This window comes from Callospermophilus lateralis, chromosome 9 (genome assembly GCF_048772815.1).
Source record: "Callospermophilus lateralis isolate mCalLat2 chromosome 9, mCalLat2.hap1, whole genome shotgun sequence".
NCBI lineage: Eukaryota > Metazoa > Chordata > Mammalia > Rodentia > Sciuridae > Callospermophilus > Callospermophilus lateralis.
In genome coordinates, this window is record NC_135313.1 from 86,343,266 (window position 1) to 86,365,987 (window position 22,722).

Genomic DNA, 22,722 nt, shown 5'->3' on the forward strand with positions numbered 1-22,722 from the left:
ACCCTTGGAAATCAAGGAGTTCAGGAAGCATACAGAAAATAGGGTTTCTTCTTTCCATTATTCTGAAGAAAATCAGTATGAAGGGAAAACAGATGGTGGGATTGCTTTGTGCTGGTTTACGCAGTCTACCACTTGCTAGAAAGAAGAAATTTATTAACAGAAGTTAAATTACTTTGGTCTAGAAACACTGAGATGTTAATCCAAGCTTGTGATGTTTTGGGATATCATTTGTGTCTTTATTACTGTTCTATTGAAGTTATAATACACTATAAAATATACTCTTTCCTGAAAAGCAAAGTCCATACAAACAGTATATATCTAGACTTAAGTAAAAATGAGAGAAGTTCCTTCATCCTATTAAAACTAATATCTATGCACACACTTGTACCTTGTATACATACTGCAAGTAATTGTTTCTGTCATTCAACTGAAAAGTTTTATTTTATTATTATAATAAATTATAATAATTTCATATTTCTCATAAGGCTGACTTAGATCTTTTTTTATTTTACAGTATTCCTCTACAATTTTGAATTTATTATAAGAACTTTATCAAGATAGAGCTCATGTGATAGACCTTTTTGAAGTTTTAGCAACTGAAAGTGTCATTTATTCATTTACTTACTCAACTAATGTATATTAAATGCACCTTTTTTGTCAGGCACTATTTGTGAAACAGAATAATTCTTCTTCTGAAAGGTAAAAGATTGGGAAAAAAGACACAGAAAGATCATTATCTTGAACTAGAATTTGAAAGTAGTCTTTATTTGCTTTCCTTACATATTTGATTTTTTTAATTAAGTATGTTTCCAAAGTAAGCTATCTAGAATTACATTCTGTTGTTTTTAGCATATTATTTTTTCTGTATTCTGTTGAGCTAAGTTTATTTATAAGTTAAAGAAGGTGAATTTCAGAGTAAAAATCCTTTTACTAATAATTTAGAAAGAAGAATAGTAATAATAGTTATTTTCTAGACATAAATAATAATTTTAATAAGGAGTATTATTAATTTTTAGACATTAGAAAATTCAATTCAACCCTTATATTCTCATTATATTCAAATAAGATAGAGCCTTCCTTAATATTTGATTATAAAAATTGAAGTGAATTAAATATATGTGTGAGACAACTGCTTCTGGGACTGACACATTATGGACTTTCATTAATGTAACTATCAATATATTAATATCTCTTTCCATTGATATCTATGTACAATCATTTGCACTACATTTGAAAAATAGTCAATGAATCATGTTTTAGAGATATTTTTATCTGAAATATTTTGCAAGCTGCTAAAACTTCAAAAAAGTGTATCGCATGAGCTCTGTCCCAAAAAAGTTCATATAATAAATTAAAAATGTAGAGGAACACTGTAAAATAAAAAGGATCTAAGTCATTCTTATGAGAAATTTGGAATTATTATAATTTTTTTAGATTTTAGTTTTCTATCATGAGAGCATAAATACCAATGTCAGTAATTTAATATGTAGCAGTCACAGGATGGGAATATATTTCAAAGTTTGAATAAATGATAATTTATTTTCAAATACTTAAATCTCAATTAATTACAATGTAAGTATGAATCACACAATTGATTTAAAGAATATAGTCATTGTCATTATTTTTTTGTATTTTTAGTGCCTTTGTTATTCATATATTTTGTAACATATTTTGAATTAATAGTAATTTTCCAGAATCCAGGTTTTACTAAACTATTGAATACTTAATTTAATTATATATACAATATGCACAACAAAGACAGTACATCTGAATGACCTGTGGAGTACTGCAGTTTTATCCCATGGTCACGTGATAAACATGACCTTATCTGGTGACTACTTAAGACATTCATTTCTGCATTCCATATTGAAAAAAAAAAAAAACTGAACTAAGCTTAATTACTCTCTGAGTTTAAAAACTGAAGCAATTCTCAAATTATTAGCTTCCTTCTGTTTCAAAGTTTATTTTTTAAATTTTTTATAAATAGCATATTAAATTACTTCTCAGAATAGTTAAAAGAAGCAATAATATGCTTTAAGTCATTTATTCATATCTGTTAGGCACAAAATAATAATGTATGGGAATGTGTCGAATATGTATTGCATTCAGCACCATTTTAGAGAGTATTCTTTTTTTTCCTTGCTTACTATTCTTCGAATAGCAATCCAACCTCTGAACCCCTCAGTGTAAACCTTTTGGTCATTTTAGTGATATATTTGTCACTTACACTTTAACTCTCAATTCTATCTTAGTTATTTTATTATTTATTACATGATCTTGTTTAATTAAAATCTCTTTTGTTCTTAATATTTAAAAAAGATTTTCTGATATAATCAAAACCTGTTTATTTGTACCTTGAAAATGCAACATAGTGTAATGATGACACTATGTTGATGACACTGCCAATTGTATTGCTAGTGTTGTAGAGTTCTTTGTAAAGTTGGACAAATGTATGGCTCAGTTCACTTTTTTCCTTGCCTTTCCAACCTGTAGGAATACATAGCATCAAAGTGGTGATTATGTTAATTTTATTTACTCTTTCCTACAGCTTTATGAAATATAATCTACAACCCCTTCAAAAATTTGCTTATTTTTTTTCTGAAAGTCTCCAAAGGTGCTTTCACATATATATTCATGAATAATTTTCTCTCATGCCTATTTAATTGATGCTCATTTTATGCCTCCTCAGTGCCTCTGCACGTTAAGTCCTATGGGACAGCACATTGACCCTTCTGTACTCTACATTCTCTTGATAGCCATCAAGCTGCACATACCCTGTGCTCTTTTGAGCTCTCAACACTCTGTCATACAAGTGCACTCTTTGCACAAAATGGAATATCTCAGCCTTGTTCCTTGTTTCCTTTCTGTTTGTGAGAGACCCAAAGCTGAATTCCAAGAGCCAGTAGTCAAGAACTCAGACTTGAATAAAGACAGATGTATTTGGCCCTCTTTTACTTTTCCCTTGTATCTAACTGTCCACAGACTACTTTCTTCTGCAATCAACACTGAAATTCTTCTTCTCTACCAAAAAATTACATATTTTAAAATGTTTCTGAATTTTATTACAATTCAGAAGAAGTCTTGACTACATTATTGAACATATAATATACATAGCATATCAAAATGTATATATCTATACCAATGTGTACCTACTAAAAAGAAAGTGGGCTTAAACTGGCTGACTGGTTGGAATCAATGTTCTCTAATATATTTGCTTCTCTTCTATTGTAGGTGACAATATGTGCCGAGTCAATAATGGGGGCTGTAGTACACTTTGCTTGGCCATTCCAGCAGGCCGAGTCTGTGCTTGTGCCGATAATCAACTTTTGGATGAAAATGGGACAACTTGCACATGTAAGTTTCTTTTCTTGTTACACATATTGTTTATATGCCTCATTCTGAAGATTAGAAAGAAACAGGTGAAACCAAAGGAATTACAATCAAATTGGAGGAGAAATTCAGAAAATTTCTTAGATATTGTTCTTTCAAGACTACAAATTATTAAATGAATCAATTTCTAATGAACAGATAATTAATGAGAATGATGAAATTGGCAGAGTATTCTGTCAGTGTTGCATTAAGTTTAACAAAGAAAATTAAATAAGTATATGCCAAACAAGCAAATATTTAATGATATTGTAAAAGAACTTCACCATCAGCACTTGCAACTAAAATCACATAGTTGATGAGATAGTAGAACATTGGTTTAAAATGACTTAAAATGACTAAATGTGCTCAGCTATCTCTATTTGGTGGTGAAGTGTAAGGAAGAAGGCAAAGAAAGAGACTTATAAGGAATTTATAGACTTTATCAAAGAAGTGAAATGATTAATTGAAATGATTGTCCTGGATTAATGGTACTTTTGTTAACTTTTACTGACATTCTCCAATTTATTGCATCTTATTATTTCAAAGTGACTCTTGAAATTTCTTATTTCTACCACAAATTGTCTCCCTTAAGAACAATAACAACAATATTATGCATGCACTGAGCTCTATATAAAAATTTCTGAATGATTTAATTTTGAATTGTATGCTAGTTAGCGTTCTCCAGAGAAATAGAACCAGTAGGATGAATGGATGGATTTGTATATGTATACACACACACACACACATACAGTTTGAAGGATTTTATTGTGAGAAATCAGCTCACATAATCTTAGGTTCTGCAGTTGACAAGCTGGAGATTAGATGCCAATCGATTTGAGACCCAGTAAAAGGTGATGTTCCAGTTCATTCTAAAGGCACAAAAGAACCTAAAGGTCCTGGGGTATTTAGACCCCAAATTATTTTATTATGGAGACTGAACTCTTAATTATCTTGTACACTTTTAGTTTTGAATAACAAACACTACAGTATAATTTATTTTGTTCTCTATTTTACTTATCATGTAACTGAATATTCTTTGTGAACATGATTTTTATTGACTACATTTTAAGCCATTAATTTTCTTTTCATATTTAATGTACTATTTATGATTCATTGTTATAGATTTGTCTATTTCTTTATTGTTTATATTTTTTCTGTATTTTACCTTATGGTCCATGGTCCATTTGTGTAAGATCCTCCTTAGCTATTTGTAATATTACTATAAGTTTAAATTCTATTACTGTCATTGGAATTTCAACTCTGAGATGAAGACTCTAGTTTTCTTTCTGCCCCTTTATTTAACTATATAATTATAATATAGTTCTTATGTTATAATTTAGGAGTATAATTTAGGATTTCTGATCAATTATATTAATTAAAATCAAAAGGATTCTTTGTAAGTGTATTTTGACATTGAACAATTAATTATTTAATATTTTACAATACTTTTAGACCTATATTAGAGTTTCTTTAAGTATATATTTAAATTCTTTGATTTTTGGTACACTATAGTTTATTTATGAGTTTTCATTAATTTGTAGAATAGATGGAATATATCTTGAAGTAACTTTTTCAGGAAGTGCGTATAAGGTATATATTGTCTAGTTCTTATGTATAGCAAATATGTCTTTACCTTTCTGTGTGAATAGCAATTCTTTTCAGTATGAATCTTCTCTTCAAAATTCTAGAAATATTCTTCATTTTTTGTAGAATTTCACACTTCTAAACACAAATATGAGTTTTATCTCTTTCACAGTTTTTTTTCTTTTTTTTTTCTCTCTCTCTCTCTCTCTTTTTTTTTTTTTTTTTTTTTTTTTTTTTGTGCTAGGAATTGAACCTAGGACCTTGTTCAAGATGTCTTACACTGGCCTATCTCCCCAACCCTTTTTACATTTTACTTTGAGACAATCTCAATAAATTGTCCAGGCTAGCATCAGAACTTGAGACCCTTCTTCTGTTCAACATCCCAAGTAGCTAAGATTACAGGTGTTTGCAACCATGCATGGCATAAGTTTATTTCCTTTGGTAAAGGAATGTTAAAAGTTACCTACAATGTGATTTCTGTAGAAGATAATTCTCAAAGATATATTTTCCTTCAGTCCCCAGGTGATTTTTTCTCTTCCTTTTTTCTGTAGGATGATTTTTAATTCCTATTTTCTTATAGTTTATTTATCATCAGAAGAAAAGGGACCTGTCAAGACTAATTGCTCACCAAAAGACAGGGCTTAAGCATGTCTTTAGATAACTTAAAGTCTATCAAGGTACCTTCGAGGCTGAACTTTATTTTAATTCTTGGGAGGAAAGTTGTGGTTAAAATATTCATTTCATAGTTTAAAAAAAAAATCTCTAAGGATGCATTTAAAATTGCTTTTCTGGAATAACATGGGACTTTCTGCTAACCCAGAGGATGACTTTGACATCCAACAGAAAGAAAACACACACACACACACACACACACACACACACACACACACTAACTCTGTTAGCCTTTATGAATTTCCACCTGTTTTCATCCTACTTTTGCTCCAGTCCTAGACTTCTTGCCAAGGATGTGCAGTATATCTGAAAGCACCTACCTTTATGGTGGTTCAGGCCTTGAATTCCATTATGCAGTACAAAAATCTATCATCCTGCTTAAAATTTGAGAGGCTTACTCAATATCCAATGACATGTTTAAGTTGATTCTAAATGAATTTTTAAATCTAGTCTTATTGACCTTGAAAAACGTAAAAGTTGACTCATAATAGTATCAGTGAAATGATCAAGAGAATGAGCTCAGAGATCTTGTGTTTTTACTTTTGTTCTTTGTCATTGTAGGAAGTTGAGGGGAGGCTCTGTTTGTCAGATACTAACATCTAGATAATATGCTAACCTTGAAATTTTGTGTTCAGCTCCTCAATTTCAGTTATGTGGTTCACGGACCTTTTAATTATTTTTCTTCTTTCCTTTATTCTATGCTACATTAAAAGTTTATGAATCACTTTAGAGTAAGCACAGATGGAAGAATAAATAGATATGGAAATCTATTGATAGATGGATAATATTACCAAAGAAGGAAGGAAATGCATAAACTCATAGAAAAATTATTGTAAATATAAAAATGAGCTGAGCTGGTATAAGCAACTGAGATAAACAGAAAAAAAAATTAACTGTGCACTGGTAGAGCACTGCCTAGTATGTACAGGGCCCTGGGTTCATTTTCAACACCCAGTATTTCTCTCTCTCTCTCTCTCTCTCTCTCACTCTCACTCTCTCACTCTCTCACACACACACATACACACACACACACACACACACACACACACAATTGGAATAAGCAGAAGACAAAAGTAAAAGTACTACTATTATAGAACATAGAGGAAGTAAAACTCTTTCAAGATAACTTTTTATCTCAATAAATTTAGCTATTTATATAAATTGCCTATTTCCATATACATTCTTGTGGCTCAAAAATAGTGAAAGTTTGGTTAACAGCCAGGAGTTAAAATCAGCATACTGCAGTGATTCAGCCACATCAATCTTTATAGCACTTCAATTCACAATACCCAAGCTATGAAAGCAAGCTATACGCATATCAACAGACAAATGGATAAAGAAATTGGGGTATATATACACACAATGGAATATTACTCAACCATAAAGAAGAATGACTTTATGACATTTTCCAGTAAATGGATGGATCTGGAGACTATCATGCTAAGTGAAATAAGACAAGCCCCCCAAAACAAAAGGAAAATGTTCTTTTTGATATTTGGATGCTAACCCACAACAAGGCAGAGGTGGGGAGCATAGAAGTCCAATAGATTAGATAAAGGGGAATGAAGGGAAGGGATGAGAGATGGGAATAGGAAAGAGAGTGGAATGAATTTGACATAACTTTCCTATGTACATGTCTGAATACACCACCATGAATCTCAACATTGTGTACATTCACAAGACTTTGATCCTAATCAGAATAAGATAGTCCATGTTTGTATTAATATATCAAAATAGATTCCACTGTCATGTGTAACTACAAAGAACAACAACAGCAAAAAGTTTCAAGAAAAAGAGCCAGTCATCACTTGTCCATTGTAAGTTCAAAACTTGCTTTCTTTCCTGCACCAAAAGTAGAATATAGAGAGGCTTATTGGGAATTACACTGACCCCTAACTCAACCTGTAATCATTGGTGTGTCAGCCTATGAGATAGTAAGTGGAGAAGTATGTGATGTCTGCTCCTGCTGCTCCTGTACTTTTAGTAAGCACATATAAAGCACTCATACACAGCATTGGGGGTATCATCAAGACAGTGGCAAATGCTTCTCCTCACAGCCACATAATCAACTTAGTTTGAAAGTGTGTTTTAATTGTTCGCTTATGTTTTTTCCTGACTACTTCATCTCATAGTTAAATGTGGTCTAATTTATCAAGTTTGTCCTTCATTCATGTTTTAACAAGTTTCACACATGTTTAAATGTCATGGTAGGAGGAGACACAGGAGATATTGGCTTGGGTGTTTGTTGTATTCTATTAGAAATGGCCCTGTCTCTTTTCCCAAATCCATAGATGAGTTTTCACTGTGGTTTTTCTGTCCCTGTCTTTCTTTTGTCTTACTGGCCTTTCATCCAACATTCTGCCTTATGTAGTTTGTCTCTTGCCATAACTGCCAAACCAAATAAAAACAAAACATGTTCAATATTTTCTTGGAAGCCAGAGATACAAATATCTTTAAAGGAACTCTAGCTGAGCACACACTCCAGGAGCACTTGGAATGATCCATACTGACAGGCTTAACTGTAGGGGGGAAAGCAACAGAAAGATAAGTTTTTATTTATACATAACCCAGGCTATTGCTGGATATCTTTCTGTAAATAAAAATCAGATGACTTTGACTCATAAGAAAATATTGTACACAATTTTGGTTATAAAACCGATGTTAGGACATTTGTTTACATGTGTGATTATATACTTGGTAAAAAGTAGAGGAAATTTTTCTGAGACTATTGGTATTTTCTAGTATCTATAATTCATAGATGCAGTAATCTCAATGAAACAGAAGGGAAAATAAAGCGAATTTTATCTGTACTTTTCACATTAAACAATGTTAAACCAACAAAAACAAGTGAGTTCTTATTTCAGAATTAATTGTTGCTTTTAACTGTTAAAACTTCTACTATATTACCATAGCATGCAACTTGCTTCAGTTCGTTTGAAATGTACTGGGAAAAATCATGAACTATAGCATGGTAACTCAATTCTTGCCAAGAATACAAAGTGTCTTTATATAAATTATTTCAGTTCCTGTGTATTTAATGGTAAAAATTTTCAAGGGTATGTTAGTGTTAGTTTGCATATGAGGAAATTAAAATGCAGGAGGTCTATAAATAGAGTTCATAGTTTCAGAGAAGGCAAAACCGATATTAGTGTACCAATAACCTCTTGTTAGTGCTTATTCTTCTGGGCTTCTGACTTAGTGAAGGCTAGATTAGAGTCATGTGACTGAGTAACCTGAGTCTAAGCAGCAAATCAAGAGAGATGTTGTAGCTACTGAGATATGGTCTTCCTTGTTTCATTCATATTTATCGAATCAACACCAAATGAATAAAAAAATCCATTGGCAGATGGTCTGGCCAGACTAAACACCCAGGATTTCTTCTTAATGAATTTGCACCACAAGACTATGCCAGAAAAGGCATGCACCCAACAGAAAATATTGGCATGATACATGATTGATTAAGGATGAACTCTCATGACACTCTGGGAAGGTACCAAGATTGAAAGTAGATTGGACATTTTGTCCTTGAGAATCTTGTCTGTCAGGGCAAAATCCTCTCACAGCTAGAATCAGTGTCCTGTGTGGCATAGTACTTGGAACTTAATACCTAAGAGAACCATATATAAAGCTAGAATTATCAGAATTGTTAACAGAAAGCATGATCATTTTTCTATATTAATGAAATAGTAATTCATAAATGCTATTTCAGTTGCCTGAAAGAAAAGCCAGGGCTTTCCAGTATGCCTTACTCCCACAAGAGTAATGTGAACATTGCAAAAATATTGGTTATCTGAGGGATAACATTGCACAATTGTGTGTCACTGGTCCTCCGTGACCTTTATCACCTTCTTGAACACAAGATATATTCCTCTGTCAGACACAGTGCTCCATGATGGTGAGCCATTTATCTGTTCAGCTGTGACAAGCCTTATGTTCTAGGATATATGCAGTCTAATGTGTAGTAAAAAGTTTAAGGCAATAAAAAGTTTAGAAGCCCTATGCAGATGAATATTTATGGCCTTCTGTGCATAGGAACTCACAGAAGATTATGTACCACTTAGGTTGGCTGTTCAGAAGACCACTCTATCTAATGAAAGGTCATCTTGCTATGATCTAAAGAAGAAAAATCAAAGCCATAGTAGCATTTTTCCAAACCACTTTCCTTATATGAAAGCATTCAAAAAAACACAGCATAAAGTTCTCTTTTTACTCTTTCTCCTTCAGTGTTCAAATATAGAGGCAGCAAGTGCATGTGTAAAATGAAATATACAATTTGTCAAATGAATAAGTATTTTTTAACATGAGACATCTAGGATCAATAAAAAAAACTATTTTTTGCACTGGGACCATACCTTTATAAATGAGTTATTATAAATTTTATACAGCTGACAGCAAATCATCAAGTGAGAAAAGAAACAGGAATTAGTTTAACATAAATCACCATAGTAGGATTGAAAAGAGGAGAATCACAGTTGGAAACACAATCACTTGCCTACACACAGTACAGCTTAGGAAAGCAGGGTTGGGAACATGTCTTGAGTTCAGTTACTTAGCTGAGATCCCAATCTCAAATGACCAAACCTTAAACTAAAATAAAGCAATTTATTATTAGTGTTTCTTCCTTTGCTTCATTATAGCCTGGACATCCACTGCAGCAATCACTGTCAGTTTTTACAAAAGATGAATAGGCAATTCTAGAATGCTGTTTTCCCTTCATAGTGTCTTGGAGAATTAGACACAGGCCTTCTGATTTCATTGTTCTCACAGCAGGCTTCACAGGATGTATGAGAACTGGCAGTTTTATACCAGGCAAGTCATGATTCATGTTATTTTATTTCTGACCTTGGTTAAATTAAAGGATTATTTATTACTTTGTCAGTTTGTTATTGGTGAGATCATGTTGTAATATTTTTTTTTTTTTTTACCAGAAGTGGTCCTGGCAATAGAATTACAGGTTTTGTATCACTTTTCAAATTCATAGTTTAATGCACAACACTGAAGCAAAGTTTGAAATTCCAGCATTTGTTAATATTCTGAAAGTGTCTATGGCTGTGCATTAATACCAAGTTCTGTATATATCCAGTCACATTAAGCATGGGAACTAAATGTTAAATGTGGTGATTTAACTCTATGTTCATCTCTGAATATCTTGGGGTCAGCTTTCTCTCTCTCTTTTTTTTCCATCTATATGCCTATCTTTTTTTTTTTAACTAAAAAAAGCTAAAGTTACTTCATTTTTGTTCTTGAGTGATGAGACAAGAGAATCAGCTACTAAGTCAGCTGAAGTAGTCTTCTTTTTTTAAAGGAATTATCTAGTCCCCAGAGAAAAATATCACTCACTACAGTCATGGCAATTTGCGTTAATTTTGGTAAGTCAGGCAACAATGATTTTAAGTGTATCCCTCTGTCCCATTCTATTTGGGGCATTGCTTGGTTGTGTATGTGACATTGTCCTTCCCAAAATCAAGTGTATCGAGTAAAGACATCAGATTTGTGATATCCTTCATAGAGATTTTGTAAATTACATATGCAAAGAATATCAATATAATTTTTAAAGGGACTATGTCTTTTATGTGATGTTAACTATTCTTGCTTCATCATCTCATGAATTCTTTCAAAAGTTGGTGGATTGTGTGGCCCTCAGTTTGGGTCCTATCATAGATGATATTGCCAATGATTTCTATAACTGTAAGGGCAACGCTGGAGGAAAAATATGTATGTTGAAGTACTAAGCAATCACTTTATTCAGATTATCACATACTGTAGTAATGGACATTGCTAGCTCAAAAGTATCCTGTCTTCCATCAGCATGAATCCTGAACAAACCTGGTAGTCAGCATCGATAACATGATTTCTCTGTAACATAACTACCAATTATACGTGGGACTGTTAGACTACAGCTAGAATCAACTAAATATGCCTTATGCCCTAGGAGACAATAGAAGTCAAAGCTCAGGATCCAAAACAAAACCTTATTACTATGTCAAGAATGGTAAAAGATCTTAGGTTTGATTTTGGCTGCAAGATGAAAGTGGACTACAGGAGACCCATGGATTCTGACAGGTGACGCAAATTCCTAGATCAGACATAGAAGATTTCTATCACTCATGACACAGCAAGAAGTATAACTTTCATGTTTATAATGCTTCCCCTGAACCTCCATCCTCAAGTTATATGGGGCAATGCACAAGCAACTTCATTAAATTCCGCAAATATAGTGAGTTTACATACTCAAAGAAGCCCTGGCTTAGAAACTCCAGATCTTATAAGACATATGCCAGGAAATCTGCCCAACAATTGCAGTGGAAGAAGACATTATCAATATGGAAAAAAAAATCTGCCCTCTGCCCCAGTCTATATTACTTCTGTCTTCCAAGGCATTTAGCTATGGAACAGGGATGTGGCTCAGTGATAGAGTGCTTGCTGCTATGTGGGAGGCCTTGAGTTCAATCCCCAGTACCACAAAAAGAAAAAGAAAATGTTTAAGCCAAGAGTTACTCTATACAAATACCCTTTAAAAATAAAATATCAAACAAAAGCATATGTAAGTTGTGAAGAAATACCTCTATCTAAAATAATGTAGGCCTTAGAAAAATTGTTGACAAAAGTTTTAAAAATTAAAAAGGGAAAGACACTTTTATGTGTGTGTGTGTGTGTGTGTGTTTCATTATATCTGATACTACATTAACAATAAGAAATGGCTGTTTTTGCTAATGATATTGATACATATTAATAATAGATATAGATCAGTTTCTGAAGCAGTAATATAAAAACTGAAATTCTCTCAGGAGGTTAGAACTACTACTTTTTCAGCAATTATACATAGCCTATTATTTAAAGAGAAAATTAAGTTTTAGGTACTATTTTTGACAATTTTCATCTTTTTAAGCCAAATATTACTACAAAATTAATGATGCATGTATGTTTGAAATGATGTTTAAAACATGTTTGAAAATTCTGCCTTTTTGAATTTATTTTTTAATTACCTAAATATTACCTCAAAAACATTTGAGCTCTAAGTAGATTTAAATCATATAAAATTGATTATTTTAAGAAAAAAAATTTTCTAGTACCATTTGTCTTAGGTATTTTGTCTCTACTTGAAGTCATGCTCTTTTTAATGTAGATGTATTTATTCAAAAGTTAACTATAATTCCATATTTCATATGGATATCCTTGATCATTCCTTAAAACTTTCATGTTCAAATGTTATTTGATAATATGGGAAGTTCAAGCTTTTTTAATTGGTGAGATTGTTATCAGAACATTTCCATTTGGGTTTTACAATCAACACAACAATTTCCCCTTAATATTTCCTTGAAATAAAACTACATGCTATAGAAAATATTTTTTTCATATTTTTATTGGTGCAGTAGAGTTGCACATAATGTTGGAATTTGTCATTTTATATTTGTACATGTACACAATATAGCAATATAATTTGGTAAACATCCTTCCTCACTATCTCCCCTTTTGAGTCTGTAGAAAACATGAAAGCTGAATGTAGGTAGGAGTTAAAGGATAGTGTCTGAAATTAGGTTTCTTCTGTAACTAATATTTTTTTTTAATTGAAAACACTATTCACTATTAAGATTATAGTTATAAAATAGAAATCCATCCTAATATTATTAATTATGTACCCAGTTGTAAGCTGAGCATATATGAAATCAGAAGAAAAAAAAGAAATAAGATTTCTCTAAGATCTATTTCTCTAAGTCTATTTGAGCAGACATGAAACTCAAAATAAAGAACATTTGCATGTTATCAATGATCAATTGTAGAGATTTAGAGAGAAGAGTTTGATCTTTGAGGTGGTCAGCCATATTCCAGAGTGCACTTCTACTGTTGGCATTCCCAGTCTCACTCTCTGTTACTGCTGTTAATAGGCATCTTAGATTTGAATAGGAGACCATCCTTTTTTGCTTTTTTTTATTAATTCATTTATTTTAATTAGGTATATATGAGAACAGAATGCATTCTGATTCATTGTACACAATTGCAGCTCTTTTCAATTCTTTGTTTGTACATGATGTAGCATCATACCATATGTGCAGTCATATATGTACCTAGGGTAATTAAGTCCATCTCATTCCACTCTTTCCTGCCCCCATGCTCCCTCCCCCCTTCTATTCACTTTGCCCAATCAAAATTACTTCATTTTTCCCATGCCCCTCCCTTCCATTATGGATCAGCATCCACTTACCAGAAAGAACATTCAGCCTTTGTTTTGGGGGAATGGCTTACTTTGCTTAGCATGATACTCTCCAATTCCATTCATTTACCTTTAAATGCTATAATTTTATTCTCTTTTAATGCTGAATAATATTCCATTGTGTATATTTACTGCAGTTTATTTATGCTTTCATCGATTGAAGAGCATCTAGGTTGCTTCCACAGTTTATCTATTGTTAATTGAGCTGCTATAAACATTGATGTGGCTGCATTATTATTGCATGCTGATTTTATGTCCTTCCGGTATACACTAAGAAGTGGGATAACTGGGTCAAATGGTGGTTTCATTCCAAGTTTTCTAAGGAATCTCCATACTTATTTCCAAATTGGTTGTACAAATTTACAGTCCTACCAGCAATGTATGAGTGTGACTTTTCCTTCCAAACTCATTTTACGAAGCTAGTATCATCCTAATACCAAAACCGGGAAGAGACACATCAAGGAAAGAAAATTTCAGACCAATTTCCCTGAACATTGATGCAAAAATTCTCAATAAAATTCCATTTTTATGTTTTTGTCATTTCTTTTTTTCTAACATATTTACTTTATTAACTTTTATGTGGTGCTGAGGATCGTACCCAGTGCCTCACATGTGTGAGGGATGCACTCTACAGCTGAGCTACAAACCCAACCCTGTTGTTTTTGTCATTTCTTATGTGCAATATCTCTCTCCCTCGCTCCTCCCTCCTCACCCTCACCCCTTTACTCATGCACACGTACAAATTACTTACTTTCAAATTATATTAGAGAAACGGCATCATACAGAAATTGCTACTTCAGTGTTTTGTTCCTGAGAATGAATAAGAAGAAAATATTATTGTCATTCCATGCATCCAGTGTCAACTTAACTGAAGGGACAGAAGATACATGGGTCACTTTTGTTCTAACTATTTCATTTACTAATAAAAAGTGATTCCTTTTTTGCCTTTCATCAGGGTAGGGTATGGTTACAGTAGCTTTCCCTTGAAATCCCTGTAGATCCACTTGCCTTGTGTCCTGCTATGTCATCTCTGTAGCACTTTCCTGCAGATATGGCCTGCAGGAAGACACAGAAGTTCAGGGAATGCTATGCAAAGGGTTCTGGAAATGCCATGTATGTTTGCCTTGCCATTACTTCTTATTGAGGTGTGCGTAAGATTTATGACATTCCATGAGACTAAACCAGTTATCAAAAATAAAACTTAAAGCCATTTGAACAGGGATAGAAAGATTGACTTCTTCTTTTCCTAACAATAAACCAATTAGATATAATTCAAAACCTTTTAAAACCCTTGAAACATAAAAACATTTTCATTAACCATTGACACTCATTCTCTTCTCTTTCAAGACTATTTAAACCATGCAAAGAGAACAGTAGGATAGTAACACTTTCAATTTTGTGAATAAATTTCAATTAAATAAACTTTTATCATTTGATTAGAGAACATGGAATATATGAGGAGAAACACTGCATGCATTTAAAGATATAATCTTTTTTATACTTTACCATTTTATTTTTTTAATTAATTTTTTATTTATATATGACAGCAGAATGCATTACAATTCTTATTACACATATAGAGCACAATTTTTCATATCACTAAAGAGATAATCTTGATTAAGCTAATACTTCCTTGAACCTTTAACTGTTTCTGTTTTCCTATTACTTGCAGCCCAGCAAAGTAAATACATAGTAAAAGTTATATCAAAGTTTCTGATTGCTTTTTCTTTTCTTTTCTTTTTTTTTTTTTTTTTAACTTTAACTCTCAGTGTACTCCTCTATATGATGGAGGTTGTAAAATTCATGGTCCTACCTAAGGTTATCAAAACGATGAATTGAAAGATGAATGAAAATCCTTTCAAAAGCAAAACAGAGGCTCAAACAAAGAAACAGAGGAGTTTTTCCACTTCTGCTGGCAGGTGGGATCCGCACAAGCTGTACGCCTCTGCTACAAGAATCATGTTGCAACTTTTAATGGCAGGCTGTGCCCTCTAGTGTCACAGCAACTCACTGCCATCTTCGTCTTTCTGGATTCTTGTCTTACAAAATCAAAGATCAGGATGAGTGAGTTTAAGAGTAGGATTTATTCAAGGGTCAATAGAAACAGAACTTGCAACAGGGCAAGATGGGACCCAAGATGGTGTTGCTACTCGAGTGTGCTGTCTAGTGGTTTATATAGCACTTGGGTCAACCTATGAATCCAAATTTATGCTAACCAGGGTTTGAAAAAGTACTCACACTATTGGTTAGCTCTGAAACCCCATCCAAGTCTGCTACACTTCCATTTTCCCACTGCTGGTTAAAGTTGTGAGGTCATGGCTGCTGGGGGGATTTTGAGCTGCAGCATTATATAGAGCAGGCCTCCAGTGGGTGTCCCCAGGCTGGGTAGGGCTCCCAAGGGTGGTGAAGGTCAGTGCGTCCTGGCTCCCTGCACCTAAGGGTGGTGCATGCGTGATGGGCTCTGAGCAGCCCTTGCTGTCAGTGCTGGAGACCCTGGGGCACAGCCTCTCTGCAGCTTCACCTCTGCTTCTCTGCAAGGACTAGTGGGCTGGGTACCTGGCTGGGGAACCATGTCACCAACACAAAGTGGTATTGGATTGTTGTGGTGGTTATTTAGTGATAGCTATTTTAAAATAAATCTTTAAGATTCTTAGTAGAATAAGTATTGTCCAATAAACTTAAAATTTCTCATTTTCAGAGATGGCTGCTAGGTGTACAATTGTTTCTATATTTTTTGAGACTATTTGCTTGTTCTAACACTATCATCTTTTTATCATTTTTGTGTATTAGATAACATTAAGCTTTAATATTAAGATAACTATGATTTTCATAGGGATACCTTATATCTTGGTGACATATTTTAAATTTGGGGATATTGCTTTTTACTCTCTATATATCTACATTTGTACAACATGATGCTTTGATAGGCATAGTGAACTGGTTGCTATAGCCAAGCAAATTAATATATCCATCATTTCTTACTTATTTTTTTTTTGTTGGTAGTTAAGAGCACCTAAAATATGCTCTCCACAGATTTCCAGTACATGTTACAATATTATAACTATAGTCATCAAATTGTAAGTTAGACTTGTAAATGTATTCATCTACATATCTGCAATTTTGTGCCCTTGAGCTATACCTCCCCATTTCCTCTCCAACCTATGCTATAAATTAACTTAGAAATCGTGTTTTTGCATGCACATGAACACATGTATGTAATGAAATATTATTCAGTCTTAAAAAAGGAGATACTATCACTTATGACAACCTGGACGAACCTGTAGGACATTATAAGAAATGAAATAAGTCGGAGAGAGAAAAGCAGATACTGTATGACTCCATTTACATGTAGAGTAAAAAGGAAGCAAAAATACTCAAAATTCATATTTTAGTGGACTGAATCTCGTTAACATAATTCATAGGCCTTAAATGTGTTTTTTTTTTTTTCTTTTTTAACTCTAGTTAATCCAGGAGAAGCATTACCCCACATATGCAAACCTGGAGAATTTCGCTGCCAAAACAGACATTGTATCCAAGCTCGGTGGAAATGTGATGGTGATGACGACTGTTTAGATGGAAGTGATGAGGACTCGGTCAATTGCTGTATGTTCTCCATCAAATAATCTTAAAGTCACATTAAAACTGAGTCTTACGTATGTAGATTGTCAAATCAGTTTGTGAAAATCTGAAAACATGTTTGATGCAAATTGAACTGGGTTTTATTTCCCAGTCATCCTTTTGCAGAAAGGTTAGACTATAGAATGCCTCTTTTGCATACTTTTAAAAGCACGGTTTCTCTCATTTTCCCCCAGCTTTCACATTATCATTTTAGTTGCTCCAAAAATCTTCCCCCTTTTCCCTGATTTTTGTGTTACCACACTATAATCTTGGGTTGCTATAGAAGACCTCTTTGGATCTTTGACTTTAAAAGATGGAAAATTTGGAAAATCAATTTAAACACCCTTAAGACTGAATAAGTCGTACAGAAGGTCATGATGTACTCCATTGCTCCTTGGCAAAAGAAACTTGAAGAAGATCCAAAGAAATACACATGAATTTGGAACATGTTATCACCTAGCTTCACTGGTTTAGGACATGGTAGAAAACACATATGGGGCACTCAAATATAAATGAAAGATCTTATCCTCCCACCCTTTGGCCCTTTGGCTTCTATCTAACTATTCACCATTTGCTAGGAAGAGTTTCATGTTTCCGGTACAGATTAGTAAATTTCTCATAGATGTGGAAAGAAAACACTTTGAAAAGTAAATGAAATAACATTTTGAAAATACATTTGATTAGTTTGAATGGTTTTTGAGATAAATAAAATAGTTTACGGAGAGAGAGAGAGAGAGAGATGTTGGACAAAATTAGGTATTTGATCTTTTGATTTAACCCATGTACATTGTTTTAAAACTATTTTTCTTTCAATTACAGACATTTTTTTTTCAGGTTAAAATGACTGAACTAAGAGCTAATTGACAGTATTCCATTGTCTTTTTTTAAACTAAAAATATAAAAATAATATCTTAAACTGAATGCAATGGTGCAAGACAGGTTATTACAGCTCCTTGGGATATTAATCAACAGAATTACAAATTGGAGGCCAGACTAGGCAACTTAGTGAGACCTTGTCTCAAAACAAAAATTTAAAAAGTTCTGGAAATGTAGTTTATTGTGTGAGACCCTGGGGTCAGTATCCAACATTGAAAGAAAAAAAAAAGTTTTAAAGATCCATTATGAGAATGTACAAAATTGTTCTGGCTATCTGTATCAAGCAACCATTTGTACTTTGGGACACAATCCCAAGAATAAGGATGTCCGAAAATATTTGCCAATTTTATTATATAAATATGGCCCTAATTTCTCTTGAATTCAAATCATGGATCATGACTTCAAAGTCTATAATTCTTATTTTCAACTCCACTAATATATGTTTTATAAAGTGGTCGCCTACAAATAAAGTTTTAAACACTAATTGAAACAGTTGTCAAAAGTTTTGGAGTGAGAAAAGCATTTCATCTGAAAATAAAGACTATTTATTCCCTGATTCTTTTACACAAATGATGTATGATTAATGACTAACTTAATTGCCTCAATTCTGTCTCACAATGTTTATTCATGGTTTTAATGAATACTTACTAGATATATGCTTCCTCTCTATTCTTACAAATCCAATGCCTGAGAAGAGCACAAATATTTCATCATAATGTTCATCTTTTATTTTATAAAGTCCCAGCTTCCATCTATGTTCTATTATTTCTTTTGTATTGCGGAAACTCATCTCTTTTATATGTACAAGGACAGTGAATTGACACTGTTTACTATAGTGTTAAAATTCTTGTTAGTATATATTTTTTGATTATTGCTAACACTTTCTATTTCCATAGAAGCCAAGAGCTTTTCCTGGCATCCTCCATTTCACTTATAGTTTGTACTCACTTCTATCAATGAATCTTATCTCTTCTATCACCTAAATAATTATTTTTTATCTTTATGTCTTCTCAATTTTCATTGGCTAAATTGGGTTTTCGTTTTAGATTAACACAGCAAGTATTGTTTTAATCCTACCACTCTTTCTCTCTTAAATAAAACTCACTTTCCACAATGCTTCCAGGATATTATTTATGAAATGAAGTTTATAATTAGTATTTCCTCAACTGTATAACCAAGAGGATAAATTCTGTAATTCAATGACTCCCATATACTTCCTGTTATGTCTTGTATTTACATTTTTATCCTTTAGTCTCATGCTCTGCTTACCCTTCTGATTCTTATCAAATTTAACAATAAGTACATCTCCAAAAACATCCGTTTTTTTTTTTTCTTTCTGACACTGCAGTCACTTTTCCAAAAAGAAGGAATCCAACATTGCTCATCATTACCTTCCTAGGGAAATCTTTTCTTTCTTTTCTTTTTTTTTTTTTAAAGAAAGAGTGAGAGAGAGTGAGAAAGAGGGAGAGAGAGAGAGAATTTTAATATTTATTTTTTAGTATTTGGCGGACACATCTTTGTCTGTATGTGGTGCTGAGGGTCGAACCTGGGCCACACGCATGCCAGGCGAGCGCGATACCGCTTGAGCCACATCCCTAGCCCAGGAAATCTTTTCTAACCACCAAAAAAATCTTAGTACATCCAAGTTGGAGTTCAGCATTCATTTCCTGTACACAGCTTTATTAGAGCAGTTTTTTATAATTTAACTACTTTATTATAGTAGTTAAAAAACCATATTGTAAGTATATGCTTGCTTACTTGGTGCATTTAATAATAGATTAATATCTTCCTGAGGAGACATTACATTTTAGCAGAGTAGGATTCGCAACACAGCTCCTGGCACCTGGAAGAATGAATAATTAACTGAAAGAGGCAACAAATGGCTAAAGGTCTCTGGATACCACCTTACAGTAGGACATCTTATCTGACCATTACAGTCATGCTGATCAGTACTCTATTCCTGGAGTTTCATGGATGATATTCCCATACTACATAGGTCATTTCAGAGGATTAGTTTAGATTTTAAATACTCATAATCTCCAGCATTGAATTCTGTTATCATTCTTCTACTCTCTATCCTTTAATGTCTCAACTACCAACTACAAACCTATGCTGAAAATTGCACTAAGGTGCAAATGCATAATCTTGAAATTTTAAAATGTAGACCCTTCAAAATATTGGATGACTTTTATTTTTCATAGGCATCTATTTCCTCTAAAGTCCTTGTAGTGGGAAGAAAAATTTTAATTATATTCAAATCTCAGAGAATTTAAGTATGTTCTACATTTTAATTTATTTATTCTTTTACATTACACAAATAAAAAACTTTCCAAAAGGAGTTGAAATAACTTTATCATGCATACTACTTTAAAAAAAATGTCTTCTCTATAACTGACTAGAAATGCACACATTTGCTGTGCAACAGCATGAAAAAAATGATAATATTTTTTAATTCTAAATGAAACTAATATACAAATTGATTTTATCATACAGAGGTTCAACTATTGGGCATAAGGAAAATTACTTCAAAAAGAAAGTTGAAATTGCAAAACAAATATTGAAGAGCGTGCCTCTTTAAATCCTGAAAAAATTACTGATAGAAGGTTAACAGTAAGATGGCCCCCCTGTTGTGTTTAGATATTGGTGGTTTAATCTTTAGCTGTGCACAGCTTCCCATGTGAGGATTGGTCTCATCCTCAGTATTTTCTGTAGTTACATGTTTATTTGTTTGTACTAGGAGATAAAAATCATGATGATCTATTTTTATTAAAATTATATAGAATCTCATTTTAGCATCAAATCTAGGTCACAAGTGATGTATATTTTCATTTGTTTATGTTCTTTTCAGCCCCAAGAAATATTAGATAAAGCAGAATAAAATTGGGTATATTTAATAATCTAAGAAATGTTTGAGTGGATGTGTGGATTAAAGAAACAATATTTTAACTATGTATAAGAAAAGTATTTGGAGACATATTTGTTATGTTTAACATTAAAACTTGATGGTTATTTTAAATGTTTTTGGTAAATATTTTGGAATTGAGTCATCAGTTCTGATGAGGGATGGGTCAACAGGCTTAATGATATAGTTGGTTGTAGTGGAAACAGGAGAAAGGAATACATTTCCTTTTATATGTGAATTAGTTACATGATGACTTTTGCAAAAATATTATATTTTAACAATGCATAGAATATTGTTATTTTCTGTAGAATTTGAGACAAAGATTGACAGGAGCTATGGCATTTATTTTTTATTAATATTATAATTATTGTAACATTTTTCTAACTATAATTCTAGATATTTATAACTTTATCCAATTTTAAATAATTAAACTTGCTTTTCCTCTCTCCCAGTCAATCACACCTGTCCTGATGATCAATTTAAATGCCAGAATAATCGCTGTATCCCCAAGAGGTGGCTTTGTGATGGAGCTAATGATTGTGGGAGCAATGAGGATGAATCCAATCAAACTTGTGCAGGTAAATGTTTGCTTCAATATGTACATAAATTACTTTCAAAATTGGTCACCATAAAAATTCAGGTCAGAACTCTGAACTAATCTGGACATTCCTAGTGCTGACAATCTGATTATGGCAGTAGTAAGTGAATTCAGAGTTTGATGCCACAAAGGCTCGGATATAAATTATCTTTATTTAATACATGGGCATTACTCTGCTTTCCAAAATAATTTGGCACTTCATCTATCCATATGGGTTGACTGTCAGTACACTTCTTCTATGAAACCTGTCCCAACTAAATCTTTGTTGGCAAAAATGGGAAGGTGATATTTGTTAGCATGCTGTGATACAGACCATCTCACAAGGAAGATTTCTTTTTTTTTTTAACATTGAAAAAAACTTATAAATTTTATTGTGTCTACTATGGAATACCTTTGTGAATAACTTTGTGTCCGTAGCACATTATTTATATGAGGTAGCAATTTTTTTTTCTTCATGAAGTCCCAAGACCACTAAGCCTATTTATATTTCCATATAATCTATTCCATTGTAATAAATCTTTGAATCCCTAGCCAGATTCTTGTTGGATGGAAATATACAGCTGGTGGTACAGGTTACAATAGTGTGCCATAAAGGTCATTATTAGTCAGATAAGAGTTGAAAAATGATACTGGCTAGCAGCAGCCTTATGCTGCTATTTAAATGATGAAGTAAAACTAGTGTGTTAGATGACACATATTGATATGATTCGTAAAAAACTGATTTAAATAAAAAAATTGCACCTAGCAACATCAAAACACGGACCACCCCATCAACTCTTTGATTTTTTTGTCGAAACAACTCTCAATGAATAAAAATTATTATAAAATGCTCGTAAAAATTAATAGAGCAGCAGAGAAAAGACAGACATCAAGATCAATTCCTGTCTTGTC

General features: G+C 32.7%; 1 protein-coding gene across 1 annotated transcript in view; it reads left to right on the top strand.

Moving 5' to 3' along the window:
• Positions 1–22,722, top strand: part of Lrp1b (LDL receptor related protein 1B) — a 1,566,902-nt gene that overhangs the window by 815,344 nt on the left and 728,836 nt on the right. The window contains exons 15-17 of the mRNA XM_077110319.1: positions 3,232–3,354; positions 17,300–17,440; positions 21,686–21,811. Of these exons, the coding sequence (XP_076966434.1) occupies positions 3,232–3,354; positions 17,300–17,440; positions 21,686–21,811 (390 nt within the window). The remainder of the gene's footprint in view (positions 1–3,231; positions 3,355–17,299; positions 17,441–21,685; positions 21,812–22,722) is intronic.